General features: G+C 35.9%; 1 protein-coding gene and 1 non-coding gene across 5 annotated transcripts in view; one reads left to right on the forward strand and one right to left on the reverse strand.

Annotated features, from left to right (window-relative positions):
• RICTOR (RPTOR independent companion of MTOR complex 2) overlaps positions 1-20,585 on the reverse strand; it is a 162,247-nt gene extending 141,662 nt beyond the window's left edge. For all 4 annotated transcript variants that reach the window (XM_037799501.1, XM_037799499.1, XM_037799500.1 and 1 more), the window contains exons 1-2: positions 20,528-20,585; positions 20,307-20,354 (exon numbers count right to left, since the gene is read on the reverse strand). In XM_037799501.1, coding sequence (XP_037655429.1) covers positions 20,307-20,354; positions 20,528-20,576 — 97 coding nt within the window. In that variant the 5' untranslated portion in view covers positions 20,577-20,585. The remainder of the gene's footprint in view (positions 1-20,306; positions 20,355-20,527) is intronic.
• Positions 322-427, forward strand: LOC119506601. The gene has a single exon (XR_005211015.1). It is a non-coding gene; the product is annotated as a U6 spliceosomal RNA (small nuclear RNA).
• Positions 20,586-27,503: the final 6,918 nt, after the last annotated feature.

Below are 27,503 nucleotides of genomic sequence, written 5' to 3' on the forward strand. Positions count from 1 at the left end.
TAGATCATATTACTGAAATGAAGGGGGAAAGAAACAAATGATAATTTTGACACAGAAAAGACAATCTGACAAAAATCCATCATCCTTTCTTAATAAAAACACTGAGAAAACCAGGAAGAAAAAGGAACTTTCTCAACATGATAAAAGCCACTTGTGAAAAACCCACAGCCAACATCATACTCAATAGTGAAAGATGAAAGTTTTCCCCCTCAAATCAAGGAATAAGGCAAGGATGTCTGTTTTACCACTGCTATTCAATGTGGTACTAGAAATTAGCCGGAGCAATTAGGTAAGAAAAAGAAATAAAAGGTATCCAAATTAGTGCTCACTTCTGCAGCACATATATTAAAACTGGAATAATATGAGAAGATTAGCATGGCCCTTGCACAAGGATGACACACAAATTCACGAAGCATTCTATATTTTTGCAAAACTTTTCAGTAAACCTACAATTTCTTTAATTGAAAAAAAAAAAGAGGCATCCAAATTGAAAAGAAAGAAGTCAAACCACATCTCTTAACAGATGACATGACCCAATATATAGAAAACCTAAAGGAATTCACCAAAAAAAAAAAAAAAAAAAATCTACTAAAGCTAATAAACAAATAAATGAATAAACTCCAGCAAAGTTTTAGGGTATAAAATCAATACACAAAAGTTAATTGCATTTCTATTTACTAGCTTTGGAGGACCCAAAGAGGAAATTAAAAAACCATTTACAATAGCATCTAAAAGGATAAAAATCTAGAAATAATTTTAACCAAGGAGGTGAAAAGACAGCACACTGAAACAAAACTGCTGAAAGAAACTAAAGAATACCTAACTAAACTGCAAGGAATCCCATGTTCATGGATTAGAAGACTTAATATTGTTAAGATGTAAATAATACCAAAGCAATCTATAGACTCAACACAATACCTATCAAAATTCCAAGAGTATCTCCTTCAGAAATGCAAAAGTCAAACCTAAAATTTATATGGAATTGCAAGGGGCCCTGAAGAATTAAAATAATTTTCAAAGAGAAGAACAAAATGGGGGACTCACAATCCTTAATTTCAAGTTACTACAAAGCTACAGTAGTCAAAACAGTTTGGTACTGGCACAAGGATAAACATATAGACTAATGGAACTGGAAGTCCAGAAATAGACCCACACATCTATGGAAAATTGATATTCTACAAGGGTGGCAAGTACATGCAATAGGCAAAGAATACTCCTTCAATAAATGGTGCTGGGAAAACTGGATACCCACATGCAAAAGAAACTAGATACATCATACCATATATAAAAATTAATTCAAAATGGATTATACCTAAATGTAACAGGTAAAACCATGAAACTATTAGAAGATAACATAGGGACAAGTCTTCAAGACATTGGATTCATATGACACCAAAAGTATAAGCATCAAAAGAAATAATAGATAAATTCTACTTCTTCAAAACTTAAAATTTTTGTTCATCAAAGAACATTATCAAGAAAGTGAAAAAACAACCTCAAATGGAAGAAAATAGTTATAAGTCATATATCTGATAAGAGTTTTATATCCTAAATATATAAAGAACTCTCACACCTCAACGAACAAAAGACAAACAACCCAACTAAAACATGGACAAAGGAGCTGAACAGACATTTTTCCAAAGAGGATATATAAATGATAAATAAGCACATGAAAAGCTACTCAACATATTAGTCTTTGGGGAAATGGAAATCAAACCCACAATGAGATACCACTTTATACAAACTAGGAAGGCTATTATTTAAAAAATGGTAAAGAAGTGTCAGAAGGGAATGCAGAGAAACTGTAACCTTGTGTACTGTTGGTAAGAATGTAAAATGGTGTAGCCATTGTGGAAAGTAGTATGGCAATTCCTCTAAAAGTTAAATATGGAATTACCATAAGACCCAGCAATTTCATTACTGGGTATATCCTGGGTATACCCTCAAAAAAACTGAGAACAGCGATTCAAGCAGATACATGTACACCAACGCTCATAGTAGCATCATTTACAATAGTCAAAATATGCAAACAAATGAAGCGTCCATTAACAGATAAACAGATAAACAAAATGTGGTATATATGCAATGGAATATTATTAGGCCGTAAGAAGGAATGGAGTTCTAAGACATCATGCAACATGGATGAACCATGAATGAAATAAGCAAGCAATATAACGACAAATACTGTATCATTTCACTTGTGTGAAATAACTAGAAACAGCAAATATGTAAAAACAGAAAGTAGATTAGAAGTCACTAGGAGGAGGAAGCTGCCGCTTGGTGGGTATAAAATGTTTGTAAATTTTAGAAATTTTTAAATAAAAGTAATTAAAAAAACAAACAAAAAAAAAAACATCACCAACTCTCAGTGGAAAAAATCAACTGAGATTAACTTTTAAAAAAAGCCTTTAACAGACAATTGAAATTTAATTTAAATTAGGGAACATAAACACCATCAAGTACAGAAAAATAAAAATATACTCCATTTCTATAGAACATCCTATTAAAGATAAGAGGAGGTGGGGCAAAATGGCAGCATAGGGAGGTGTAGAATTTAGTTAGTCCTCGAGAGCAACTAGTAAATAACCAGGAACAACTAGTAAATAGTCTGGAACAACTGTTGGGGGACTTCCATGACTGGACACACATCATACACCAGTCTGGAAAGGGTGGAATGGCTGAGATCACAGGATAGAACTGTAAGTAAACCCCCCCAAACTGCAGAGCTGGCATCCCTCCCACATGGCATGGCAGGCTGAGTTGGAACACTTCCCTGTGGAAAAAAGAAGAGTCTACTAGGAGCAAGGGAAAGTAACTCAACAAAGCTCCAATGGCAGTTTTGGTTAATGAATATGGACTACTGAATACAAGCTGCGAGCACAGATAAGCCCGGAGCAAGCAGGAAAGGAACCCTGAGGTCTCTCCAGGCAGAGAGGAGGTGAGAGTGACAGAAAAAAAGTAACAGCAATAAATAAATGAAAACAGAAGCTTTTGCAGACAGCTGAGCTCAAAATACTGAAAAATGGCTGTGCCCCAAGAAAATGGGCACATAGAAACAGGTACCAACTCCGGTCAACTAGCAAAAATGGGGGGCTTGGAACTGGCTCTGAAAAGGGGATTTCTTTCTTTTTTCTTTTTTTTCCTCTCATTCTAAGTAGCTCATTAGAGAAAGCCTCAGGCATTTAATTGTCAGCTCTGATCCAGGCAAGGGTGGAGTTAAAAGGGTCAGAGAGACAAAGGAAGACATCAGGTGAAGGAGATAATTCCCTAAATGATGTATCTTCCCTAAGAAAGGGGGGGAGGGGGGAGCAGATCAAGAGGCTACCCTTCCTCAGAGAATTCAAAACCCAATTCCTGGGGGAAAAAAAAAAACACTCGGCCCCTGGATAGGACAGGGTCTACTGAGAATTAAAGGTACCACATGTCTTTATATTAGTGGGGAGCTGTGAGATGACAAGAGCCACTGCTGGGGAGGACAAGAAAAGCACAGACAACTTCCTGGGTCTCATCCTCAGGGAAACCTGATACTGATTACACCCCCCTCCTGAGACCTGGGCCTGTCTGGTCTGGGAAAATCTGACTGGGGTAATCAAGGGAACCAGATGCCTAGACAACAAAAAACTACGAGTCACACTAGGAAAAACGAAGTTATGGCCCAGTCAAAGGAACAAACTTATACTTCAAATGAGATACAGGAGTTGAAACAACTAATTAAAGACGTTCAAATAAATCTTCTAAACCAAGTCAATGAGCTGAAGGAAAATGTGGCAAAAGAGATGAAGGATATAAAGAAGTCACTGCGTGACCACCAAGAATTCATAAGCCTGAAAAAACAAATGGCAGAACTTATGGGAATGAAAGGCACAAAAGAAGAGATGAAAAACACAATGGAGACATACAACAGCAGACTTGGAAAGGCAGAAGAAAGGATCAGTGAGATGGAGGACAGGACATCTGAAATCCTATACATAAAAGGATAGGGAAAAGAATGGAAAAATACGAGCAACGTCTCAGGAAACTGAATGACAACATGAAGTCCCTGAATATACGTGTCATGGGCATCCCAGAAGAAGAGAAAAGGGACAGAAACAATTATAGAGAAAATAATCACTGAAAATTTCCCATCTCTTATGAAAGACATAAAGTTTCAGAACCAAGAAGCACAGCATACCCCAAACAGAAAAGATCCAAATAGACCTACTCCAAGACACTTAATAATCAGATTATCAAATGTCAAAGACAAAGAGCATTCTGAAAGCAGCAAGAGAAAAGTGATCCATCACAAACAAGGGAAGCTCAATAAGATTATGTGCGAATTTCTCAGTAGAAACCATGGAGGCAAAAAGGCAGTAATGTGATATATTAAGATACTGAAAAACTGCCAAACAAGAATTCTATATACAGCAAAACAGTCCTTCAAAAATGAGGGAGAGTTTAAAATATTTTCAGACAAACAGACACTGAGAGAATTTGTGAACAAGATACCTGCTCTACAAGAAATACTAAAGGGAGCACTACAGGCAGATAGGAAAAGACAGGAAAGAGGTTCAGAGAAGAGCATAAAAATGAAGACTATCAGTAAGGATAAAAAGAGAAAAAAATAAAAATAAGATATGACATAAAATCCAAAAGACAAAATGGTAGACAGCAGACATTATGTCAAGTGAAATTAGCCAGAAACAAAAGGACAAATAGTATATGGTCTCAGTAATATGAACTAACATTAATGAGTGAAACTTGGAAGTTGTACTGAGAACACAGTTTATCAGGAGATAGAAAGATGATAGAGATCAGGCATCTGATGCTGAAGGAGTACAGAATGCTCAACAGGATTGACTGTATAGATCCAGAAATAGATAGCACAATACTCTGTGATGGTAGAACAATATCAAAAGTACTCTGAACAAAGATGAGTATGAATATGGGTAAAAAAGAAAGGCTAGGGGCATATGTGATACCAGAAAGAAAGAGGATAAAAACTGGGACCATGTAACTTAACGGAGCCTGAAGTAGTCAACGATGGTGATTAAGTATACTAACATAAGAATGTTTTTGCATGAGGGAGAACAAATGAATGTCACCATTGCAAGGTGTTGAAAACATAGGGTATGGGGAAAAAAATACAATCAATGCAAACTAAAGTCTATAGTTAACAGTAACATTGTAATATGCTTCCATTAATTGTAACAAAGGCAATATACCAAAGCTAAATGTCTATAAGAGGGGGATACAAGGAAGGGAGTGGTATGGGATTGCTGGTGTCGTTGTTGTATGACCTTTCACTGTATTCTATTTTATTTTTTTCTTCTATGTTTTTTTATTCTTCATTTATTTTTCTCCTCTTCCAGTTTCACTGCAGAAGAAATGGAAATGTCCCCATATAGTTCATGGTGGTAAATGCATAACTATGTGATTATATGGGTAATCACTGATTGTTTACTGAGGATGGGGTGAATGGTGTTTGAATAAAACTTTTTGAAAAATAAACAAAGGGATACAAGTGCTGGAGAAAATGTGGAGAGGGAGGTACCTATTCACTGTTGGTGGGGAAGAAGAATGGTGCAGTCCATCTGGAGGGCAGTGTAGTGGTTCAATAGGAAGCTAAGTATGGGGCTGCCATATGGTCTTGCAACACTATTACTGGTCATATACTTGGAAGAACTGAGAGCGGGGACACGAGTGGACATTTGCACACTGGTATTTGTGGTGGCAGTATTCATAATCTACAATAGATGGAGGTGGCCTAAGGGTACAATGACTGATAAACCGAATGGTGAATGTGGTGTATACATACAATGCAATAGTGGGTAGCGGCAAGAAGGAATGAAGTTATGAGTTATGCAACTAGGTCAGTGGACCTTGAGGACAGTAGGTTGAATGAAATATAAGCCAGAAATAAAAGACAAACATTACAACACCTCACTAATACGGACTAACAATAATGTGAAAACTCTTGAGAATTGAATCTGGGAGCACGGGTCATCAGGGGAAGACTTATGCAAAGGTTCCTAGATGGTAAGCTCTTACAGCAGTCACATCTATTCAAGAGTTGCAACAGTTATTTCTAAATTCTGAGATGCTGAGCTGTTTTTGTATGACTTAGTCAGTCTCTGAAACTTCGGGTGCCTGTGTGGCACCTGGGACTCAGAGCCAGAGTTTGGCAGCTATGAGGGTCGGCATTGCCCCATGCAGCAACTCTTAAAGAGGCTGAAAAGGAGATCAGACTTCAATTGGAGATATGAAAGAAGTGGACTTGGTTGAGACTGCGGTAGATCAGACGAAAGGGCAGAGGATGATATTAACTATGTTTTAAAACTTCAGCTTCTGTGTGGGACCAAAGGAAAAGATGTTTATTTGGTACAAAATCTATACTTTCTGTACCACACTATATAATTTAACTTGGATGGTCCACTCAAACACCATAATTACATGGAACCTTGAACAGGAAGTGCGATCTGGTTGGTTTGTACAGGAGAGTGTGAAGCCCAATACATCCCCGAGTAATTTGGACAGAGAATAAAAAGTATTTGCAAAGCCCGCTTGAGGGAGTGGGGAAAAAAATGGAAATATAAAACTTCCCCACCTGGGGAATTCCTGACATTCTCGCAAGCACTGGGAACAACCAGTATAGTAGACTCAGCCCTCGATCTTGGGGCCTGCCTTATAAAGCTTGTTACTGCAAAGGAGAGGCTAAGCCTACTTATAATTGCTCCTGAGAGTCACCCTCAATTATAAGTATGACCTCGTGTGACTGTGAAAACCTTATGGCTCATGGTTCCTTTACCCAGTATATGGACAAATGAGTACAAAAATGGGGACAGAAAGCAAATGAATAATGGGGGAAGGGGGTATAGGATGTTTTGAGTGTTCTTTTTTACTTTTATTTTTATTCTTATTTTTATATTTTGGCATAATGAAAATGTTCAATCATTGTGGTGATGAATACACAACTATATGATGATCCTGTGAACAACTGTTGTACACTTTGGATGACTGTATGGTATGTGAATATATTTCAATAAAATTGCATTTAAAAAAAGAAAAGAGGTATGGGAAAAAATTCTAATAATAGAAAAAGAGAAACAGAAACCAATAAGCAAATTGAGAAAAACAAAGGGAAAGAGAAATAATCATAGAGATTGTTTCAATGTGTTAATAAGATTATAGGCACCCTCACTTAGTCTCATGAAGTTTTAACCTATATATTAGAAAATAAGTCACATAACTTCATGACTTCCTCATGAAAGGAAATGAAACCTGGAGCTGATAACATAGATTATAATGGTTCCTTTACAGCTCTTTTTTAGAAAAGGGAGACATGGACAAGACAGACATTTAAATATGTATGTTCTTTCAAAGAGAAGCATCTTTATTTTGTACTCGAACAACTCTTCAATTTTGATAAACATTTATAAATACATGTTGTAAATCTAACACATAAACAACATACTGCTATTTCCACATTAACATATAAACTAAATAATGTTTATTAACCTCCTTTTTTCTCTGTAGTAATCATCTCACCAATTTAATTAGGCCCCAACAAAGCTCTTATGGACTGGAATTATAGTTTTTCTAACTTTCTTTCTAAACCAAAGCTTTGAACTTTGTAGTAATCTGATTCTCTATATGTATTTTTATTTAAACAGTCATTCAAGAAGAAAAAAAAAAAAAGAAAGAAAAAAATTCACCTTTCTAGATATGTTAACTGGGTAAAACCTATTAAATGAAAATGGTTAATCTAAAGAGGCAATAGACGGAGGTAGTCAGAAAATGATTTAAAATGTTTAAAGAAAACATATTACTGCAATTATTCCCAACTGTATTCACCCACATAAATTCACTGTTCATCAAAAGGAAAGAATCCATCCATATCATGACATACCTGAAATACATTAGCAGACTTGATTAAAATAACTTTAATGCTATATACAACACTATGGGTGATAAAAAATAGTATGTACTGTATGAGTACATTATATAAAGGTCAAAAAACAAATAAAACTAATATATGGTGTTGGAAGTCAGCATAGTGGCTACCTTAGTGGAGAAAGTAGTGACTCAAAGGAGGCAGAATGAGGGATTCTAGGGTGTTGCAACTTTCAGAATCTTGATCTCAGTCTGGTTATCCAATGTGTTAAATTTCTCAAAATTCATAGAATTGTACATTTACAACAAACTTGTTTTTTGATCTATTATCCTTCCATAAAAAATTTTTTTAAAAAATTTTACTGCTTTTTCACTATACCAGGTATTTTAACATGTAACAAGAAAAGAGGCTCTAATATCGCTGTATCGTTTTCAAGACCCTCATACATTACTATCCTAAAATTCTATATCCTTATTGTTTCTCCCTCAGCAAAATGTTTCATGCCTTCATTCAAGCCCTATATCTCTTGATTTAACCATATTCTACCCATGCATCAAAGTTGAAAAATGCCCCCCTTTCTATGATTTTTTCCAGTTCACACTGATCTCTCCCTTTCCTCATCTTTCTGTTTCTTTTGCCATAAAAATAAGAACATCTATCATCGACTTATTTCTATGTGCCAAGAATTATAAGTATTTTATAAACATCTCATTCACTTCTCAAATAAGTGTTATTCCCAACAGAGATGAAGAAACATGCTCAGAAAGAGTAATTTTATGACTCCAAAGTCATAAACTTTAAGAGACAGTCTTGATTCAAACCCAGATCTGTCTAGCTGCAAAACCCATGTTCTTGGCTACAGAGGCAGGCTGTCTCTGTTTCATGCAATCAGGGCATTATTAGATGCTACTTTGTTAATATTAGTCATATTTTGTACCTTATTACCTGTCTTCATATAATCCTACTATCTGTATGATATACATATGTACCAACTCTATATCATGTCACACCTTACCTGCCTTGAACTATGCTTTGTAGACAATTAGCTATCTGGAAAACAATCAGGATGCAAACATAAACGCTCCAAAAATGACACTAAAAAATTCAAATTAGATATCACCACCAAGTTTATTCACAAAAGGGGATATACATTATTCACAAGAGGGCCCTTTAAAACTCATAGTCATAACCTATTTATCCTTATTTTACATATAATATTAAGTCCAATTATCAAGTTTCCATCCTATAGCACAATAAGTGAAAACAAAAATTAAAGGATTGCTAAATATAAGAACAATAATTGCAATGTAAAATGAGAACAATGAAGCAGCACACAAGACTCAAAAGGAAGATTAATCCAGTGTTACACAAGGTAGGAATAAATTGTCCTCCTACCCAGAACAATAATATTCAGAACGATGACCCTAGCCAAAAAGAAAAAGTTCAAATATAGTTGGTACATTCTTCTTAAAAAAGGAAGGAAATATGTAATAGTTCTAGAAATAATTTATCCAAAATACTTAAAATTTATATTTTGGAGCTCAGTTTCTGGTTTTCTTTCTGAGAATTCCAAATCAACACTCTTACAATACAGAAAATACTCCTTTAGTCACTGCCCTCATGAGTTACATAGGGATATTAATATGTATTTTCTAGGTATGTAGGAAGACTAAATTAGAAAATTTATTAAATGTTTTTAGCACAGTCCCTGACATATAATATGGTTCAAAATATGGTAGCTGCTGCTGCCGCTGCTGCTATTCCTTGTAATCAAAGACCATGTCTCAAGCACCTAGCAACCAAACTAATTTTGGACACATAATGGTGCTGAATAAATGCTTAGTGATTGACCTACGTGACAAGAGGAAAAGGTTGTTAAGAACCTCTCTCTAATAGCATGCAGCACTGGCCAACCTGGATATGCCTATTACTTCTTATTTGCAAATACTTATCAAACAAAAGAATGAAAGAATTGTTTCAAAGGAAAGAAATAGAACCAATCAGTGAAATTTATTCATTTTTTAGATTATTGGCTAATTTGATATAATAATTTCAGTAACTATCTGCTGTTCAACAAAGAAACAGACAACCTTGTGTAAGTAAGCTACTCATTAATGGAAGGTTTGCGTAGAAGATGACACCTGTCAGATATTGTAGATCCTACTTTAATGGAAGGGCAGATAAAATGATTTCTAGACTATCATCCAAATACGCATAAAATAAATATAATATTTCCTATACACACATACCATCTCCAATTCCACTCTTATTCAAATATGCCAGATGAACATTTAGTGGCACTATATATTTTTCTCTATGGTACTTTTACAATATAGATATAATTAGTGGAGAAAGTAGTGACTCAAAGGAGGCAGAATGAGGGATTCTAGGGTATTGCAACTTTCAGAATCTTGATCTCAGTCTGGTTATCCAATGTGTTAAATTTCTCAAAATCCATAGAATTGTACATTTACAACAAACTTGTTTTTTGATCTGTTATCCTTCTATAAAAAATAAAAAAAAAATTTTGCTGCTTTTTCACTATACCAGGTATTTTAACATTAACAAGAAAAGAGGCTCTAATATCGCTGTATTGTTTTCAAGACCCTCATACATTACTATCCTAAAATTCTATATCCTTATTGTTTCTCCCTCAGCAAAATGTTTCATGCCCTCATTCAAGCCCTATATCTCTTGATTTAACCATATTCTACTCATGCATCAAAATTGAAGTCTAAATTTTTAATAAAACAAAATAACTGTTAGAAGCAACAGTAAAAGACAACTGTAACAGTTTAAATAAATCTCTTAATCATCTCCTTTTTACTCTCTTTTGAAGAACAGCCAGAATCTTTTTAAATTATTCCATTTTTAGTTAAATAGATAATATATATTTACATATGCAAAACAATGTTGAAAACTGAATACATTAATACTGAATTCTACCATGAGGAAGAAGAAAAAGACAATTTTAAGGTTCTTATTAAAACATACAAAGTGATTTTAAGATTTTTTAAGGCTATGCTAATCTAAAACCTAACTTCAAAAATATAGCTATAAAATCTGACGTAAGAAATATTCTTATATGATATATAACACCTTATAACATAAGAATTAATCTGAGCTACTTTGTACCAAGTTATGACATTCAATATAATACTAGAAATTATAGCCTATAATAAAACCACAAGGCATAGGTAGAAATCGCTATTTGTATGCAAACATCCCAATATCGTGATTTTATACTATCATATCATATCACATCTAATAGACATGCTTTAAAATGTCTTCTCTACAATCCATGTGCTGAATTCAAAGTTCCGTAATATTCCACTTACCACCTGGTCATACACAGAGAACTGCCAAATAACTAAATGTTAGAATTCACAGCTCAACTACCTCAAAATGTGTTTCCAAACACTGGAGTCTTCTCTCTCTTCCTGCAACTTTATTTCTCTCAGAATTTTTTCTTCCCTCCTTGGGGGGTGGGGGGGGGGGTGGTGATGGTTGTGTGGTAAAGGTTAGGGAGTGCATTATACAGAATTGCGAGTGAAAAATACAGGGCAATTACAAGTTTTAGTACATGAGGGATGAACACTAAACACGGAAATAATTAGCAGTACTATTTTAAGACGTGACTCGTCCAAGTATGACACTACTGATAAAAACATCTATTTGTACACATTTAAAACAGTTAATTGCACTTTTATCTGGCAAGCTGCTCCTTCTCAGTAACTAAAAGTAAACTACTTGGCAATCTGCTTACAACTTCCGTGCCTCTTCACTCTTTATTCATTACAAGAAACACATGAAATTACGCTGGATTCAGATCAAGGTTAATAAAATCCCTGCAAATGGCAATTCAAGTCCTGTTTTGATGCTCTAATACAGCAATAACTTCCCAAATACTGTTTATCCTTTTATCCAATCACTAGAGGGCCAGGAAGAGTATTTGAATTTAGCAATGAAACATTCTACGCTTTCCAGGATACTCTTAATTTCAAATATTCTGTCTCACTGTTGGGCCACATATTTAAATTTTGTAATCAGAAACTATGATCATACTAGCATGGAGAATAACAAAAACACTATCCACCCCACCTATAATTTTTATTTATCCAGACTGCATACAAATAGAAATAAATTTGATGATAAATTTACAAAGCCCTTTGAACATGCATACTACCCTCCAATAACAGTATTCATAAAGGGGAGAAGAGGAAGAGATACTACAAAATAATGGAAGAAGAAAACAATTTATGCTTGGGTTTGGAATGCAGCCAGGCATTTATATACTTCAAACCCACAATATAGAAATGATTACTTCACAATATGCCTACAAACTCTCAGTCTGGTCCAGCACTACCTTCAAAGGTCAGAAGAGCCCAAGTTTGAAACAGAATCAGCTCCTCAATAATTAAGGGATGTATCTCCATAAGAATCTCAACTTTCTCTCAACATTATTCCCAAGTGCTAAATAATAGCAGGAATATATTAGTTCACAAAATTAAGTTATGACTTCTAAAAAAACTGGCTCAGAGCACTACCTATTCAAACGCTACCCTCTTATTCAAAGGTCTCACAGGTCATCTCTTCTATGAGGTCTTCCCCTACGTCATTCTTCACCTATTTGCCTTTTTTTTTTTCTCTGAATTCCTCCAGCATTTTTATCCCTTTATTAAGATAACTGGCAGGTACTTTAAATATTACTGTCTTATACTACAATCTGATACAAGTATATTATGCCCTTGAAGCCAAGAATTATGTCTTCATGACAGCACTTACTAACCTGACTATGTAATACACTCATCAAAAATAGACTGACTAACATTAAGAAAGCCACTACAAATCCAAATCCTTCCACATACTGGAGTAACAAATGGCAAAGAAATTAAGAAGCCAGATTCGTTGAAATCCAGGTAATTAAGGTTACAAAAATCTCATTGACATTTCTTACTAAACTCAATTGACTTCTTAAATAGGATATATTTGAAGCATCAACATATCCTCATTTTTATTATATTTTATATAAATGTCATCATTACCAGGTACATTGCTCAATTTATGTAACCTCTCTAGTTAGGTTACTTTATAAGAGAAATTTTTAAAATGTACTTACCCTCTCTTTCAACCCTATTAATTTGGACATGTGAATAATAAATTTAGACAGTTTTACATAATTACTTTCAATTGAATTTGGCATCTATATAATTTCATAATTACATTCATTGTAGAGGCATAATTTTTAAGTAGTCATTCAGTTTTAACCTAGCCACCCTAACCAAAAAGTACAGATAACACAAAACAATGGATGATCCAAAAAGCATTAACAGTCAACTCTCAATTATCCGTATGTGGCTTACCTAAGAATATTTTAAGTCGTTTTACTTTATTGCACTGTTCTAATAGTATTTGCTTAGGAAATAAAAATTGCTACCAATAACTGAAATAAAACACAAAAGATACAGCAATCTACTGCTGGGGCAAGATGAAGAACATAAAATCTTCCCAAACCACATATAAATATGATATTTAAATTGTACATTTATGACTCCCATTCACTTTTTTCGTGCAGGTAACTGAGAGTGGGCTGTATTTAGCTTGGCGATAGTCAGAGGCATGCAAACCATTCACTCATCCCACTGTGTTTTCACAGACCTATTTCAGTAGCCTGAGACCTGGGAGGGGGAGGCAGCAAGTCACTGCAGAAGATCTCTTAAAAGGAAACTGAGAGTTGACTGTAATTTACATTTAAAGCGCTATGAAATACCACCACTCTTACTTGTATTTATTACTGTTTATGGAAATACTTCTCACAGTGATTTAACAAGACTATAAAAGCTTTCTCTTTAACTTTCAATATTCCAGGAATACTGTGATATCAGCAAATCACAAAGAAGAAAAGTGAAAGTGCTACAAATATAAAGAATTATACATTGCAGAGATGAGGAAACTGGAGCCCAGAAAGGTTTAGCATGCCAAGATCATCCTCAGATTAAAGAAGACTAGAACTGAGTTCTCCACCCCCCAATCTCACTGCTTGATTTCTTTTGTTACAGTCTTGCAACTACTTCAACCCAAAACTCTACTCATGGCTTCAGAGATCATAATCTTCCTAATTTATTCTCCTCTTTTGGTCCCTTTCTTCTTATTGATTCATACCTTACCACATATATCCTTGTCATCTTATCCTCTAACACCCAAATCTTTAGCTCTTTCTCCATTTACATCCTTCCCTCTCTCACTTTCTATCAGAAAGCTCACAGATCACAAGTTTCGAACTATTATTAAACCTCCAGTCCAGAATCTGCTTGTACATCTCTGGCAATGTCAATCACCTGAAATTCAACAGTAAAAACTGAACTCATTATCATTCCTCCCAAAACAACTTCCATATTTCACTGTGCCATCAATCCTGTTGTACCTCAGGACTGGAAGCTTAAAACGATCTTTTATTTCTATATTCCTTAACATTATACTACTACGTTCTCCCAATTCTTTAATAAATGTTTCAATGATTATTAAATGACAGATGCTAAGGGAAATGTTAAAAATGAATAAAAAGAATTCCTGCCCTCAAGAAACTTAAGGTCTAGTAAGGAGAGAGGAACTAGATAAAAGCCTAAAATAGGGCAATGATACGCGCTATTTAGAAAGGAATAAAGACGTAGGGAAGTAGACAAGAAAGCAATCATTTCCCACTGGTATGTAAGGAAGCACTTCCAGAGTGGTATGTGACCTAGGCCTTACAGAATTAGAATTTCTTAAATAGAGTATTGGAAATGGAATTCTAGGCAGAGGGAAAAACTTACGCAAAGTCAAGTAAATATGAAACTGCATGCCCTGTTCAAAGAATAGAAAAGTCATGTTTGACTAAAGCAATGTTTCTCATCAGGGGCATAAAAGACTCTCCAAATAGACAGACCAGGAATTGGCAGAAAGGTCCGGGGGTGGTGGGTGTTGAGATAGCAAATTCTCCCCAAACCTCTTTGAGAAGCAGTTTGTGTAATGAAGGGAGGTCGTATATTACACAAATGAACAATGTAGAGAGAGAGATATATTGAAAATAGTATGGCTATAGTAGAGCAGAAAAAAATAATGCAGAAATAAACCATAAAAAGCCTTGAAAGCCAAGTTAAGAAGTTTGGAATTATTTTATGAGCAAAACTGTACCTGTAACATGTGTGCGTGCTTTATTTTGTTTTGGTTTGTTTTTTTGGGTTTTTTTTTGCTCTGTTTTGTTTCTCATTTAAGGGAATAACAAAATCAGATCCAGATTTCAAGAAAATAATCCTGACAGCCATACAGCAGAGGGACTGGAAAAAAGGTAAGAAAACATAAGCGAGAGTTTACCATCAACCAAATGAGAAAATGAGGGCCTGAACTAGATCAGTGAAGAAGAGAAGGAGGAAATGGATTCAACAGATATTTTGGAGGTAAATAAGAAGAACGTGGCCAGAACAAAGAGGTTAAGCAGTGAAATTCCTAGCTTAAATAACAAAGTATAGTAGGGGTACCTGGAAAGCGAACAAAGGAGAGAAAGTTTGGGGGTACAAAGTTTTACCCACCATGATTTTGAGATGATTACCAGACATGTATGCCAAACTGTTCTGCATGCTTAGAAGAAAAAGCCTGATTAAAAACGTAATTATAGTAAGCATCTGAATTCATGGATCTTTGAAGCCATGCAAGTGGAAAGGCTGCCCAGGGTTGTAGCATCAGTAAGAGAAAAAATCAAGAACAAAATCTTAGAGCTTGCTTGCTTAAGGAACTCAGACAAGGAGTAGTATGAGAGGTAAGAAAAGAATCAAAAGACTAGGTCACAAAAGTCAAGTGCAGGAAGAATTACAAGAAGAGCAACAGTGTAATGGTTACAAGAGAATGATCCACAGGGACTCACTAGCGGTTTGACCCCAGCTAAATTAATTATTTTTCTCAGTTTCAGTCCCTAAAATTTCAAAGCTTATTTCCTCAACTGTAAAACAGAAATAATAGATAACACATATTAGTGGCTGGCACAAAACTATTAATACAGTATTAGTACTAATAGAAGAACGGGGAACTTAAATATGCCAATGATTTTTGCATGAGGTTACTAACTTCCTTGAAGAAACTGGTTTCAGTATGCAGGGCAGGGGTGTGCTTACAAGATTAGAGTAGTTAAGGAATGAAGTTGTGCAACAAGCATAAACTATTTTGTGGCGCCTACAGAAAAAGAATTGTTTTGTTATATTTGTCTCTATCTCCCCCACATCTCCCATCTTCGTCCCATGACTAGCACAGCTTCTGGTTCTTATAAAGGACAAAATAAATGCTTGCTAAACATGAAAAAACTGAGCCAGCAGTGGAAAGAAGAAATAAAGAAAAGATCATCTTAGTTGTAGAAAGAATCTTAAGAGGAAACAATATTAGAATCACAAAATGGATAAGTTACCTTTAGAAAGGAATAGAGATACTCTATTCTCTGACTCAGAGGAAGAGAAGATAGAAATAAGTCAAATATAATGGGGAGAAAAAGAGGGAATTCACATTGGACAACCCCTACCTTCTTAATAAAGAAATAAAACTTTTCTAGAGTAGAGTATGGGGAATATGAAGAAAGCATATTAGATGACTCTTCCCTTCCAATATATATTCTACTTCACTTCTGTAGCCACCACTACTGTCCTATCAGTAGCCTCCTAGGCAGTTCCTCTACCTAACTTTCCCTTTCCAAAAGTGAGATTACTACCTAGAGAGCCCACACTTCCTCCCATAATGTCCACAACATTCTTATGAGAAGATGGGGAATGAATCATGTCCCCCACAAAAAGCATGTTCAGGTCCCAACCCCTGGTACTGTGGGTGTGAACCCATTTGTAAATAGGACTTTTGAAGATGTGCCCAAACTGAATGAGGCCTTAATCCAATATGGCTGGAGTTCTTATAAGTAAATTGGACACAGAGAGCATCCAGAAGCTGGAAGTCAATGGGACTAGAAGAAAAAGGAGAAGATGCTGCCATTTGCACTGTCATGTGACAGAATAGCCAAGCACCAAGGATCTCCAGTAGCCAGCCCCAGAATGCCACAGTCTTCCGAGAAAACACATGGCTTTGCTGACACCTTGATTTTGGATTTTCCTAGCCTCAAATCCATGAACCAATAAATTCCCCATTGTTTAAGCCAACCCATTGTATGGTATTTGTTTTAGCAGCTCAGAAATTGTGTTGCTTTCTCTGATTCTTTATCTACTAGACAGTTAATCACTTTCTCCTCTGGGCTAATTCTCTTCCTCATACAGTTTGATTACTTTGTTTACTGTTCCGTATTGCAATCACTTCTTTATGTCTTAAAGAAAGGGTAACACCTTTCTCCTTTTACTACTTGAGCACCTACTTCAGCATCTGGTATGTAACATGCATCCAGTCAGTATTTGTTCTGTCTACCTGAAGTGAGCAACGAAACAACATGAGTAATCTAACTAGAAGAAAAGAGAAAACAAAAAGCTAGTATTCAACTGCATCATTTAGATAACTGTCCTATTTTTCTAAGTGTTAAACATCAAGGCAGTCAACTTTTTTTTCCTCACATAGCAAAGTAAAGAGCTGGATAACCAAAACATGCAAAACTCAAAAATAATATTTTGTAAAAATTATACTTTGATCATTATGAATGTGAATACAGACATGTCCATGTTCTGGGGCTTTACCTTGAACAAGACAATTTAACTATACTAGGAGGGCAAGTTATTCAGTATCAGGAAGAAATACATTAGCAGAATGATAAAAAATGTTCTATCCTAGCAGTGAAAGTGGCTAAGGGAAGCATTTGGATTTCAAAACCGATGTGGAATGCAAAATAGAATAATGGTATCAACAGCAAATTTCAGGGAGTTTCACAAATTAAGTAGTCTGAACAAAAATGAAAGCAACATTCACCAATAAGATGACTGTATAATCTATTACAATGAAGTTCTCAAACTAGGTCAAAAGGTTTCAATCAACAATGTTTAACTGAGGCACATTATGTATGAGCCACAGCACTAAAACTGTATTTCAGTATCAGCACCTTAGCACGAAGCTTTAGTACCAAAACCAAAGAAAACTCTCCTAGACCTCAATTTTGCAAGGTAAGCCAAATCATCATTACATATTGTAATCTAATCCACAAACTGCTGCCCTGTAGCTGTAACCCAGACTGCCCCTCATTTCTCAACGTTATTACCAAAGCTTAATTTCTCACGAACTTTCTTCATGTTAGATCCACATGCCTTCTTTTAACAATCAAATGTCTGTCAGAGTAACAGTTTGTTTAAACAATAGTATCACTATATAATGAATCTAATTCAGATTACCTTTTAAATTCTAAACTTCCTTAGGATTTAGGAATACAGTCCTCATATACCTGTCACTCTTAACTGTACATTGCTTTTGCCATCAGTTTCAATTGGCTGTGTATATTTCATTCCAAACTGAAGTAGATATTGTCAGGGCAAATAGAAACAGGATTTTCTGCAGTTTGTATTACCCTGGAAACGCCTATGGACATAGCAGAAGTTTACTAAATGCTTAAAGTATTATACCATTTTAAACAGTAAAAATACAGAGTTGTCTCTGTACTTAAGTGAAACTGCAGCAAACTAACTGTATCATCAAATTTGATACTCTAATTTTGTTTTATAATTTTATACAACCATATTCTCGTACAACCCAAATTCTGGCACCAACCAGAGAAATCACTATACATAAAACCTTAGCAAACTCAACCTAAAGCACAACTGTTACTTATTTTCAGCACTACATTTAAGCAGGTTTTTAATGCACAAATTAGACTTAAGATCTATCTAATAAGTGCTCTCTGCACTTTCATCTAAAAAACATATGTTCATAGATAAATTAAATCACTAATAAACTACATCTGTTACAGGACTGAATTGCCAAGTTTCTGCTCTGTGGAAATTATGTTCATTTTGTTAGGAAGTTTCAAGGAAATCTTTTCCTACATATATTTTACACGTATTTTTCATATACAATCAAGTTCCCAAACTGTTGTATAAAAGTCAAAAGCTTTACATCTACACTAATTCTCAAAACCTATTGCTGAAAAAAAATGTTCTGATTTAGTGCACTGGTGATATAATTAATTGCCATTTCTATTATTTAAACCCTATGATGTTGTATTTTAGAAACTCTTCTGCCTGTAAAAGATATATGTTTACAGAAACCTAAGTCTTCAAACTTTCAGAACAAAATATTGTTAGAGAAATGCACTCTCGTGGCTCAAAGAAACTAATCTTCCAGTTTCTAAGAGTAATCTATGATACACAAAATAAAATTAAAGAGAATGTATTATTCTTTAAATACAGAGATGAGCCTCAACAATAAGCCCACAACTAACAAATTCTGTAATTGTAATCATGTCAAGTACAACGTAGGGTAAAAAAACAAAATTTTTATTTTATATAAAATGTTTACAACTTTTTTTTTCTAACTTCCTAAGGTGTTTTTTCAGATCTCAAAAAGGAAAGTGATTCTATACCTTCAATGAATCAGGTTACCCTAAGCTATGGTAGATATGAAAAATGACTTCGTTGGAATCAGTATACCAAAGAATTTACTGCGGAAAAGAAAAACCTTGTATATTAGTAAATCGTCAACGAGACATTGCCAAATAAACTCCAATAGGTCGACTGATAAAAGAAATACTCGCTCTTAGCAGGATTAGGCCCTTAAATATATAACCGGGGTTTACCCAGTTCAGAAGGTGTAAACAAACCCATCTCCACTGCAGAAGGTAAACAATGAACCTGCAGCAGGGTAAGGGGGCAGTCTTTGCCAACTACTGTCCCCGCGGCCCGAGAAAAGGAAGGAGAAGGGAATACAGTTTATACACTTAGCAGCGAGGATCGGCTCTAGGTCTCACTACAGAGTTATCAACGCTGCGGGTCCCCCAAGGCGGTGGGGCAAAGAGAAAAGCAGTCGCGCAGTTAGCAAGCACTGAGCAGGTCCAGCTGCTGCTCCGGTGGACGGGCAGGCAGGATGTGGTCGCTCTTCTCTCAGACATCCTCTTGCAACCTAAATAACAGCCTTTACCTCCCTTCGGCCGCCCCCAGGATTCAGATATACGAGCTCCGGGATAGGGGTAAAATGCTCCGGGGGGGTTCAGCGAATCCAGGGGGTCGCCGGCCGCCGAGTCCCTCTCGATGCTCCCAACACCCGCAGCTCCCGAGGCCAGGAGGAAGGCGAGGGAAGCGGCACAGAGAAGGGGGATGGGGACGGGTCCGGCGAGGAGGCCGGGGCTCGGTTCCGGCAGACTCGCAGGCCGGGCTCCGGCTCCGGCTCTGCCCCCGCACCCGCGGGTCCCATGCCGGGCCCGCCCCTGCCCTGCCCCCTGCCCCCGACCCCGGCTCCTCCCCAACAGCACGCCCTCGCGGGCACCCGGGGGGCCCCGACTTACCTCGGGTCAGATCCAGCGGGACATTCTCCTCGCCGCTGTCATTCCGCCCTGCGAGAAACACAGAAACACAGCCCCAGTTAGGATCCGCTCGCAGGCCAGCGGCGGCAGCCCTGGATCCGGCAAGCGCCCCGGCTCGCTCCCCCCACCCAGGGCCAGGGGGAAGCAAGTGCCAGGGGTGGTGGGCGCCGAAGGGTGGGGGCTGAGGGCTGCAGCAAGCTTACCTCGTATTCGGAGGTTCTTCAGCGAGCGGCCGCGGCCGATCGCCGCCATATTGACGGGTTTCAGTCACAACACCGGAAACCTCGCCCAATCGCGCGAGAACCCCTTCCCCTCCCCGCGCGCCGCGCCCGCCCTCTCCGGGCCCCAGCGGCGTCTCCCCCGCCCTCTCCTCGGCGGCGCTTCTCAGGGTGGCGGCTCGCCCCGGGTCTCTGCGGAGCTCGCTGCGCCCACCCGGGACGAGGAGAGCGCTGTGGCAGGCCGGCACTCCGCGGGTGCTTCTGCCGAGAGGAGGGGGGGGGCCTTTCCCACGAGGGGAATCCCATTGATGCGAATTTGCTGCGTGGAAAATACTTCCCCTCCAGCCGCCGCGGAAACCTTACGGTCAAAACTGAGGCGAGCAGGGGTGGAGGAGGCCGGGATGCAGCCGGCTGGCCACCTGCTGAAAGCATCCTGCCGTACTCTGTTGCCTTCAAGCCTGGGCCAGACGGCCCCGCCTCCTTGTTCTTCAGATAAAACGATTTTTATCAAAAGTGCTGCTGCACAGTTTTAACCTCACTTAAATCCCTCCCGAAAAGTCACTTTCCTCTAACGAAGTTAACACGTAACGAAGTTTGTTTTCCACCTTCCCTCTGACCACCGTGTTAAGCAGTCTTGCCCTTGACATTCAAAACCACACTTAGGGCTTCTCCAAGTCGGAATGATTGGATGGAGGTTTTGTTTTTGACCGCCTGGCTTAGGGCGTGAGACAGTGGCGAAGAAGCTGGAGTTGAGAGTGGTCGTCCCAGGCGGTGGGATTGTTTGGCGGGCGCGCGCTAGCGCCAGGAGGCCGGGGAAGGGTGTTTCCTCTCTTCCTAAAACCTAAGAGAAAGGCTGCCGAGGAGTGTGCCCGGGTTTTCTGTCTGTGTAGCTCCTGTAGCAGTCGCTACTGTGGCTGTGGATTAATAGTTTTATACATAAACCTAACAATTGTTAACTGTAAGGTTATTTAATTCTAGAAAATGCTTTAGCTACCTAATACATATGCAATTGGCCCATGAACCCGCAACTTTCTCTTAAACTGTACTCACTTTTAAAAGAGGCATTTTCTTGCCTTCTAGTCCTCAATAGGAATTCCTCTCTTTCTACTCCATGAAACTGGAAGTTAATTGAAGTGGAGATATTGCTTTAACCACCTCTCTTTTCCCAGCTCCCAGCACGTGATCAATAAATACATGCTGGATGAGTAAACGCCCTGGATTCCTTCCTTGTTCCAATGCTTTTCTTGCTTTAAAAAGCAATGTTGGAGATTCGTATTGCAGTTGTTTATAATAGTGGAAAATTGGAAATACTTAAATGACCAAGGGTGTGGGATTGTTTACATAAATTTTGGCAGCCATTAAAAATGATGTAGATCTGGTAGGAAATACTGTTCATGATCTTAAATCAAGTAAGAGATTACAAAGATATAAGTTTCTGTTTTATAAACGTTCAAAATACATATATTTTATAAAATTCAATTTTATATGTGTGTACTAAAATGTCTGAGAAATTATAGCGCTCCCCCAATTGTGGAATTAACACGTATGTTTCTAGTTGTTTGCTCATCTCTACCTTTGAAGTGTTCTATAATTAATATGTATCACTTGTAAAATAAAAGTTTAAAAAAGAAAAATAAAAGCAGCATAGAGTGGCATCATCAGGAAAATAAAATAGGATCCCTGCTTCCTTAGGATACTACCCTCTGTGTATATATTCCTATCCTGCATTCAGATATCTGCAGTTCATATACACTTAAATTTAAGGATACAACACAATTACCATACTTCAAAGATATGTCTCCTGACATTACCAGTAGTAGTTTTAGTAACAACAAACTTGCTCCCTCTTCTATAGCTTTTAAGTACTTGTGCAAATCATTCTAGTTACTGCCTAAAGCAAAAATCGTAAAACTTGAGATCTGGCCAGAACATTAAAAACTTTGTGTTTTTTCTCTCCACGAATCACATTTCACCATTTAAAAAGAAAAATGGATATCCATCCATGGAAATTCTACCAGATTCCTACAATTGTTACAATTTTCTATCAGCCCTTTTTATCTTTTTATGTCTATCTATTCTAAATTAACTCGTTTCCAAAAAATTCAAATTCATTTTCTCTTTCAGTCTTTCAGAAAAGTGGAGTACAACTGATCCACTTTTTTATTAAAGTACTTGAGGTACAAGAGAGCCTGAATCCAATAGGTTTTCAGCTTTATAATTGTATGTTCCTATTTATTCAATTACTCCTTTATTGATTTACTTCATCTCTTCGAGGAGAAAAATACCTTCTTACTTCAGTCTTGCATTGAAACTAGATTTTCCTCTGTTAACTATGTCAGTCATTTGAGTGGGTAAGTTCTTCCCATTTGTTCTCAGAGTAAAAAGAACAGGTCCTTAGTGTTCGGGAATGATGCCCAACTAGAAAGCAGGAGTTTAGCAGACATTTCTTTTAGTAAAGAATACAATTCACAATGTTTGTGTTTGCTTTTAAACAATAGCACTACATTATTGATCCTAGTCAGCTTGTTACTTGTTACTTTCTGTGTTACTGTCACTAGTCAGCCATTCCTCTTTTTGAAACTTGTTTATTTTAGCCCACTTTTTTTTTTTTTTTTTTTTTTTTTTTTTTGCTTCTTACTACTTCTCCAATTTTCCGAGTCATTTTGAGTCTCATCTGGTCATTGAGAACATTACTTCCTGTTCTTAGTTATCATTTCCCAACTAGGTTTCATTTGCAGTGTCAATGAATGTTTTTCTCATAGTATTAGTCATTGAAAAAAAAAAAGGTTATATGAAATTGGATCCAAGATCACATCTTTAAAAGATAAATTGTTTGAGTTCAAAGATATAATGATTCTATTGGTGGTCACTCTCTGGGTTCTATTCTCTTTGTTGTTGGACACAGTTAATAAGTCTACATTTTAAACCATGTTATATCAGTTTCAGATGCAGTTGTAATGTTGAACAGAAACAAAAGCCTTGCCAAAATCTTAGTTCCCTTTAATTTATCAGCTTTGTTATTTAGGCCACATGAAGATAAAGCAAGTTGAAAACCACAGAATTTGGTCATCTATTTCTTGGTAACTTCTCTTCATAGTTAAACCACACATTTAAGATCTAGATAAAGGTCATTGAAATGACAGTCAATGGACTAAATTATAATGTTAAAATCCTACACAGGGTTGATTATGAAGGTTTAGCCTTGATTACAGCAGAAAGTAGCCTTCTGGTATAGTTCTTTTAAATTTTAATTTCTTCCCCAAAACTTCTTTTAAATTTTTTTTTTAATTCTGTAAGGTATAAATGTCTTCTATGAATACAATTTTAAATGAAGAATAAACCTATGTTTGTGAAAAAGGAAGATACATAAATATCCAAAAAGTGAAATCATCAAAGGTATGCACTAAAATTTTAACAATGAGTGCTTTTTATACTTCTTTTTCTTGTGTTAATTATTCTAAAACAAATTTGTATTACTTGTGCAATATATTTTTTTTTAGGAAAAGTATTTTAGGGATTTTTTTTTTGAGGGGGGGCGATCCTAAACTACAATTATAAACATTTGATTTTAATAATCTGCTAAGCAATGGACCTATCAAACTTGTTTGTATATCTCATTACTAAAAAAAGAACATTTGAGCATGTACCGCAATACATGTATATTTACTTTCTTTGTAAAGCGAAACATACAACATGAAGATTAAATTAAAATGGTTAAAAATAATTTTTAATTTTACTTTATTAATGGTAGAAATAAAAGCAATAGGACTGAATACTTCATTATTTTTAAATTTTTTGTTAAATAATTTGTGAAATAGCAATTCAGTGGTCTAGTTTTAAGAAGAGTTTATTTGGATATTGGGTTTTAGTAGCTGATAGCTCACAAAATACAAAGTTAAAAATGGAAGAACTACTCTATTGACTGCAGTTTCTAAATCCTAACACTCTTTTTTCAGTTCCACCAATCAATTAAAAAAAGGCCTTTTACCTAATTTGGCAAGTAAATGTCCATCTTCCCTATTGTCAGTTTTCCTTGTAAACTGGAAATGTAGCATTTACGAATTTTTAACAAATGGTTTCAAAACCCACTGAGACACTTTATCTGGAAGATTTTTAAATAAATGAAAAAATTCTGTTTGCATGAAATTTAAGTGTGTAGATATGAAAGGTTTTATAGGTGACACATTTATATTTTTAATTGTTTTTAGGAAAAAATCACAAAACTGTGGAAACATTTCAAAATTTCTGTTTTTTAAACGCTCTCTTCCTAGCACAAATTTCTTTTGAAAAGTAGTAACTCTCTTGGTTATCATTATACCTTAAAAGGAAAGATTAGATTTAATTTTTAAAAAAGAAGCATGCTACAAGAAGCCACCTGTCATCATGGAAACAAAATGTTGCCACTAAATAAATATCAAGCATCTGTATGGTACAAAAGATTTTTGTAGTTACTCTCCTCATTTCAAAGTATGTGGAAATTAAACTATTTTAAAGTTATAAAGGTGTCCTTTATACAAAATTATCACATGCACTCCTATTTCCATCCATACTTCTGCTCAAATTCCTTTTTAAAATTGCAGTTATAACAACTGCTTCATCAGTTTTTCATAAAACATTGCTTTTATTACAGAAGTTGTTTACGAGCAAGGACACACATTCTTTGGTATATCTTTACTTGGGTGGCACAGAAAAATAGTAGTGATTTGTGTATTTTGTTACTAAACAGAATTGACAAACACCATAAGCTGAAACAAGTGTAGAAACATCTATGCTTCCATCCAACTGCACAGCAAAGCTTCCATGTTGCCTGTTTGTTCAAATGCCTTTTTCTTCTAATCTTCAGCTTTTTTTTTTTTCCCTTTGTCTTTCATGGTTGGCAATGAGACTGCATTTTAGTTTGTCAACAAATTGTTTTCCTTGTGTTTTTTTATTCAGCCGTTTTTTGTTTTTTTTAATCATAACAGGAAATACCACTAGCTTATCAAATGAAATATGCCTTTTTGTTTTTTGGCTAAAAAGAAATCTTTGCGGAAAGTAAGGTGTTCAATATTGCATGACTTCTAACATCACTGAAAAACTTACAGAAAATTGTCTTCATGTTCTGAATGCTTATATTTTAAATATTTTGCTAATCAGCTACCTTTCTACTATCATTAGCTAACATCTCAAAAATGATAATAGAGTAAGTTAATAGTTAAGCAAAATGTACATAAATTCATATTTCATATAATCTTCATAATAATTTCAATTTCTAAAAATTGTGGCTAACATTGTGACATTACTTTTTCCTTATAATGAGTCTGATATGCTACTATCAGGAGTAGAAATATAACCTCTACCATATTTTAAAATCTTGTGCTTGTGCTTTCATTATTTGTATTAACTGCAAAGTTTCTTTTTAAGATTCTTTTTAAGCCACATGTCCATTTTGTGAGGTGTAGCTTATAATACACTCATTAAATCCACTTAACTCAACATTTTTTATGGTTGTATACCAAAATGGAAAGAAATCCTGGGGAGTGTTGTGAATCCCCAATCTTGCAGAACCCCCAGTCTTCCCTCAGGATACCAAATATGCTTCATGCCAACTTAGTCTCCTGACCAAATGACAGCTCCAGTGTTAATCTGTATAATAAATATCATTAGTTCTCTTTTTTCCCTGTTTTTGTTGTTGTTATTGTTATTAGAAAATCTCTAAAATTCTCTGTCAAACAACAGCAACAACAAATACAGTGCCCTGAAATCAGGGCAGGAAACAGAAAGCAAACAGAAAACAGAAAAAGAGCTACCCAAAGAGCTAATGCCAGAAATATAACTGAAATCGGAAGACTAAGCTACTATCACAAGGCAGAAAAGTAGAACACGAGGCTCTTGCATTCAGCCAAAGATTCTGAAACCGTACTAAAGTGGACCCAGGTTGGTAGCACCCCCTGGCTTTCAGGATAAGCAGCTGCAAACTCTCTCTGGACAAAAGCATGCACAATATCAGCTCCAATAATCTTCACAAATTAAGATCAAACATAAAAACTCACATACAAAGAACATCAAACTCATATGAAAAAATTTTCCATGAGTAAGAATCAGTAGAAAGCACAATCAACAGAATTATACCCCAATGACTTCAGACATCAATGATCAGAAACACTATAAAAGAGCTTTGTATGAAATGATTTGTTGTTGTTGTTGTTGTTGTTGTTTTAACATATAAAAAAATCAGTTTTATTTCCTTATAATAGGAACAAAAATCCAAAAGTGAAAACGAGAAAAAATCCCAATAACATTGTTTCGAAGTGGATAAAATACTTAAGAATAAATTTTACAAAGGAGATGCAAGATTCTACACTGAAAACTACAAAATATTGTTGGAAAAAATAAATATTTAATAACTGGAAAAATATCTGATAATCATGAATCATAAGACTTAATTTTATTAAGAATGTCATTATACCCCAAAGCAATCTATGATGCAATCTCTTTCCAAATTTGAACTGCTGTTTTTTTTTTTACAGAAATGGATAAGCTGACTGTGAAGTTCACATGGAATACCAGGTGTCCACAAATAGCCAAATCAATCTTAAAAAGCACAAAGTTTGAGATGTCACACTTCCAAAAGACAAAATTTACTCCAAATCTGCAGTAATCTAAAGAGTGTGGTATTGACATGAAGATAGATTTAGAGATTAATAGAATTTTGTGTCCAGAAACAAACTTATTCATCATGGTCAATTACTTTTTGACAAGGTGTTATGACCATTCAATTGGAAAAGGATAGTTTTTACGATAGTGCATGAGCAACTGGATAACCACATGCAAAAAAGGTTGTAACCGTACATCAAGCCACATACAAAAATTAACTCAAAATGGATTGAAGACATAAACTTAAAAATGCATGACCCTGGATTTGATGATGTATTCTTTTTCTTTTAATTTTAAAATTTTTTACTTATTGAGATTGTTCATA

Source organism: Choloepus didactylus, chromosome 11 (assembly GCF_015220235.1).
Source record: "Choloepus didactylus isolate mChoDid1 chromosome 11, mChoDid1.pri, whole genome shotgun sequence".
NCBI classification, from domain to species: Eukaryota; Metazoa; Chordata; class Mammalia; order Pilosa; family Megalonychidae; genus Choloepus; species Choloepus didactylus.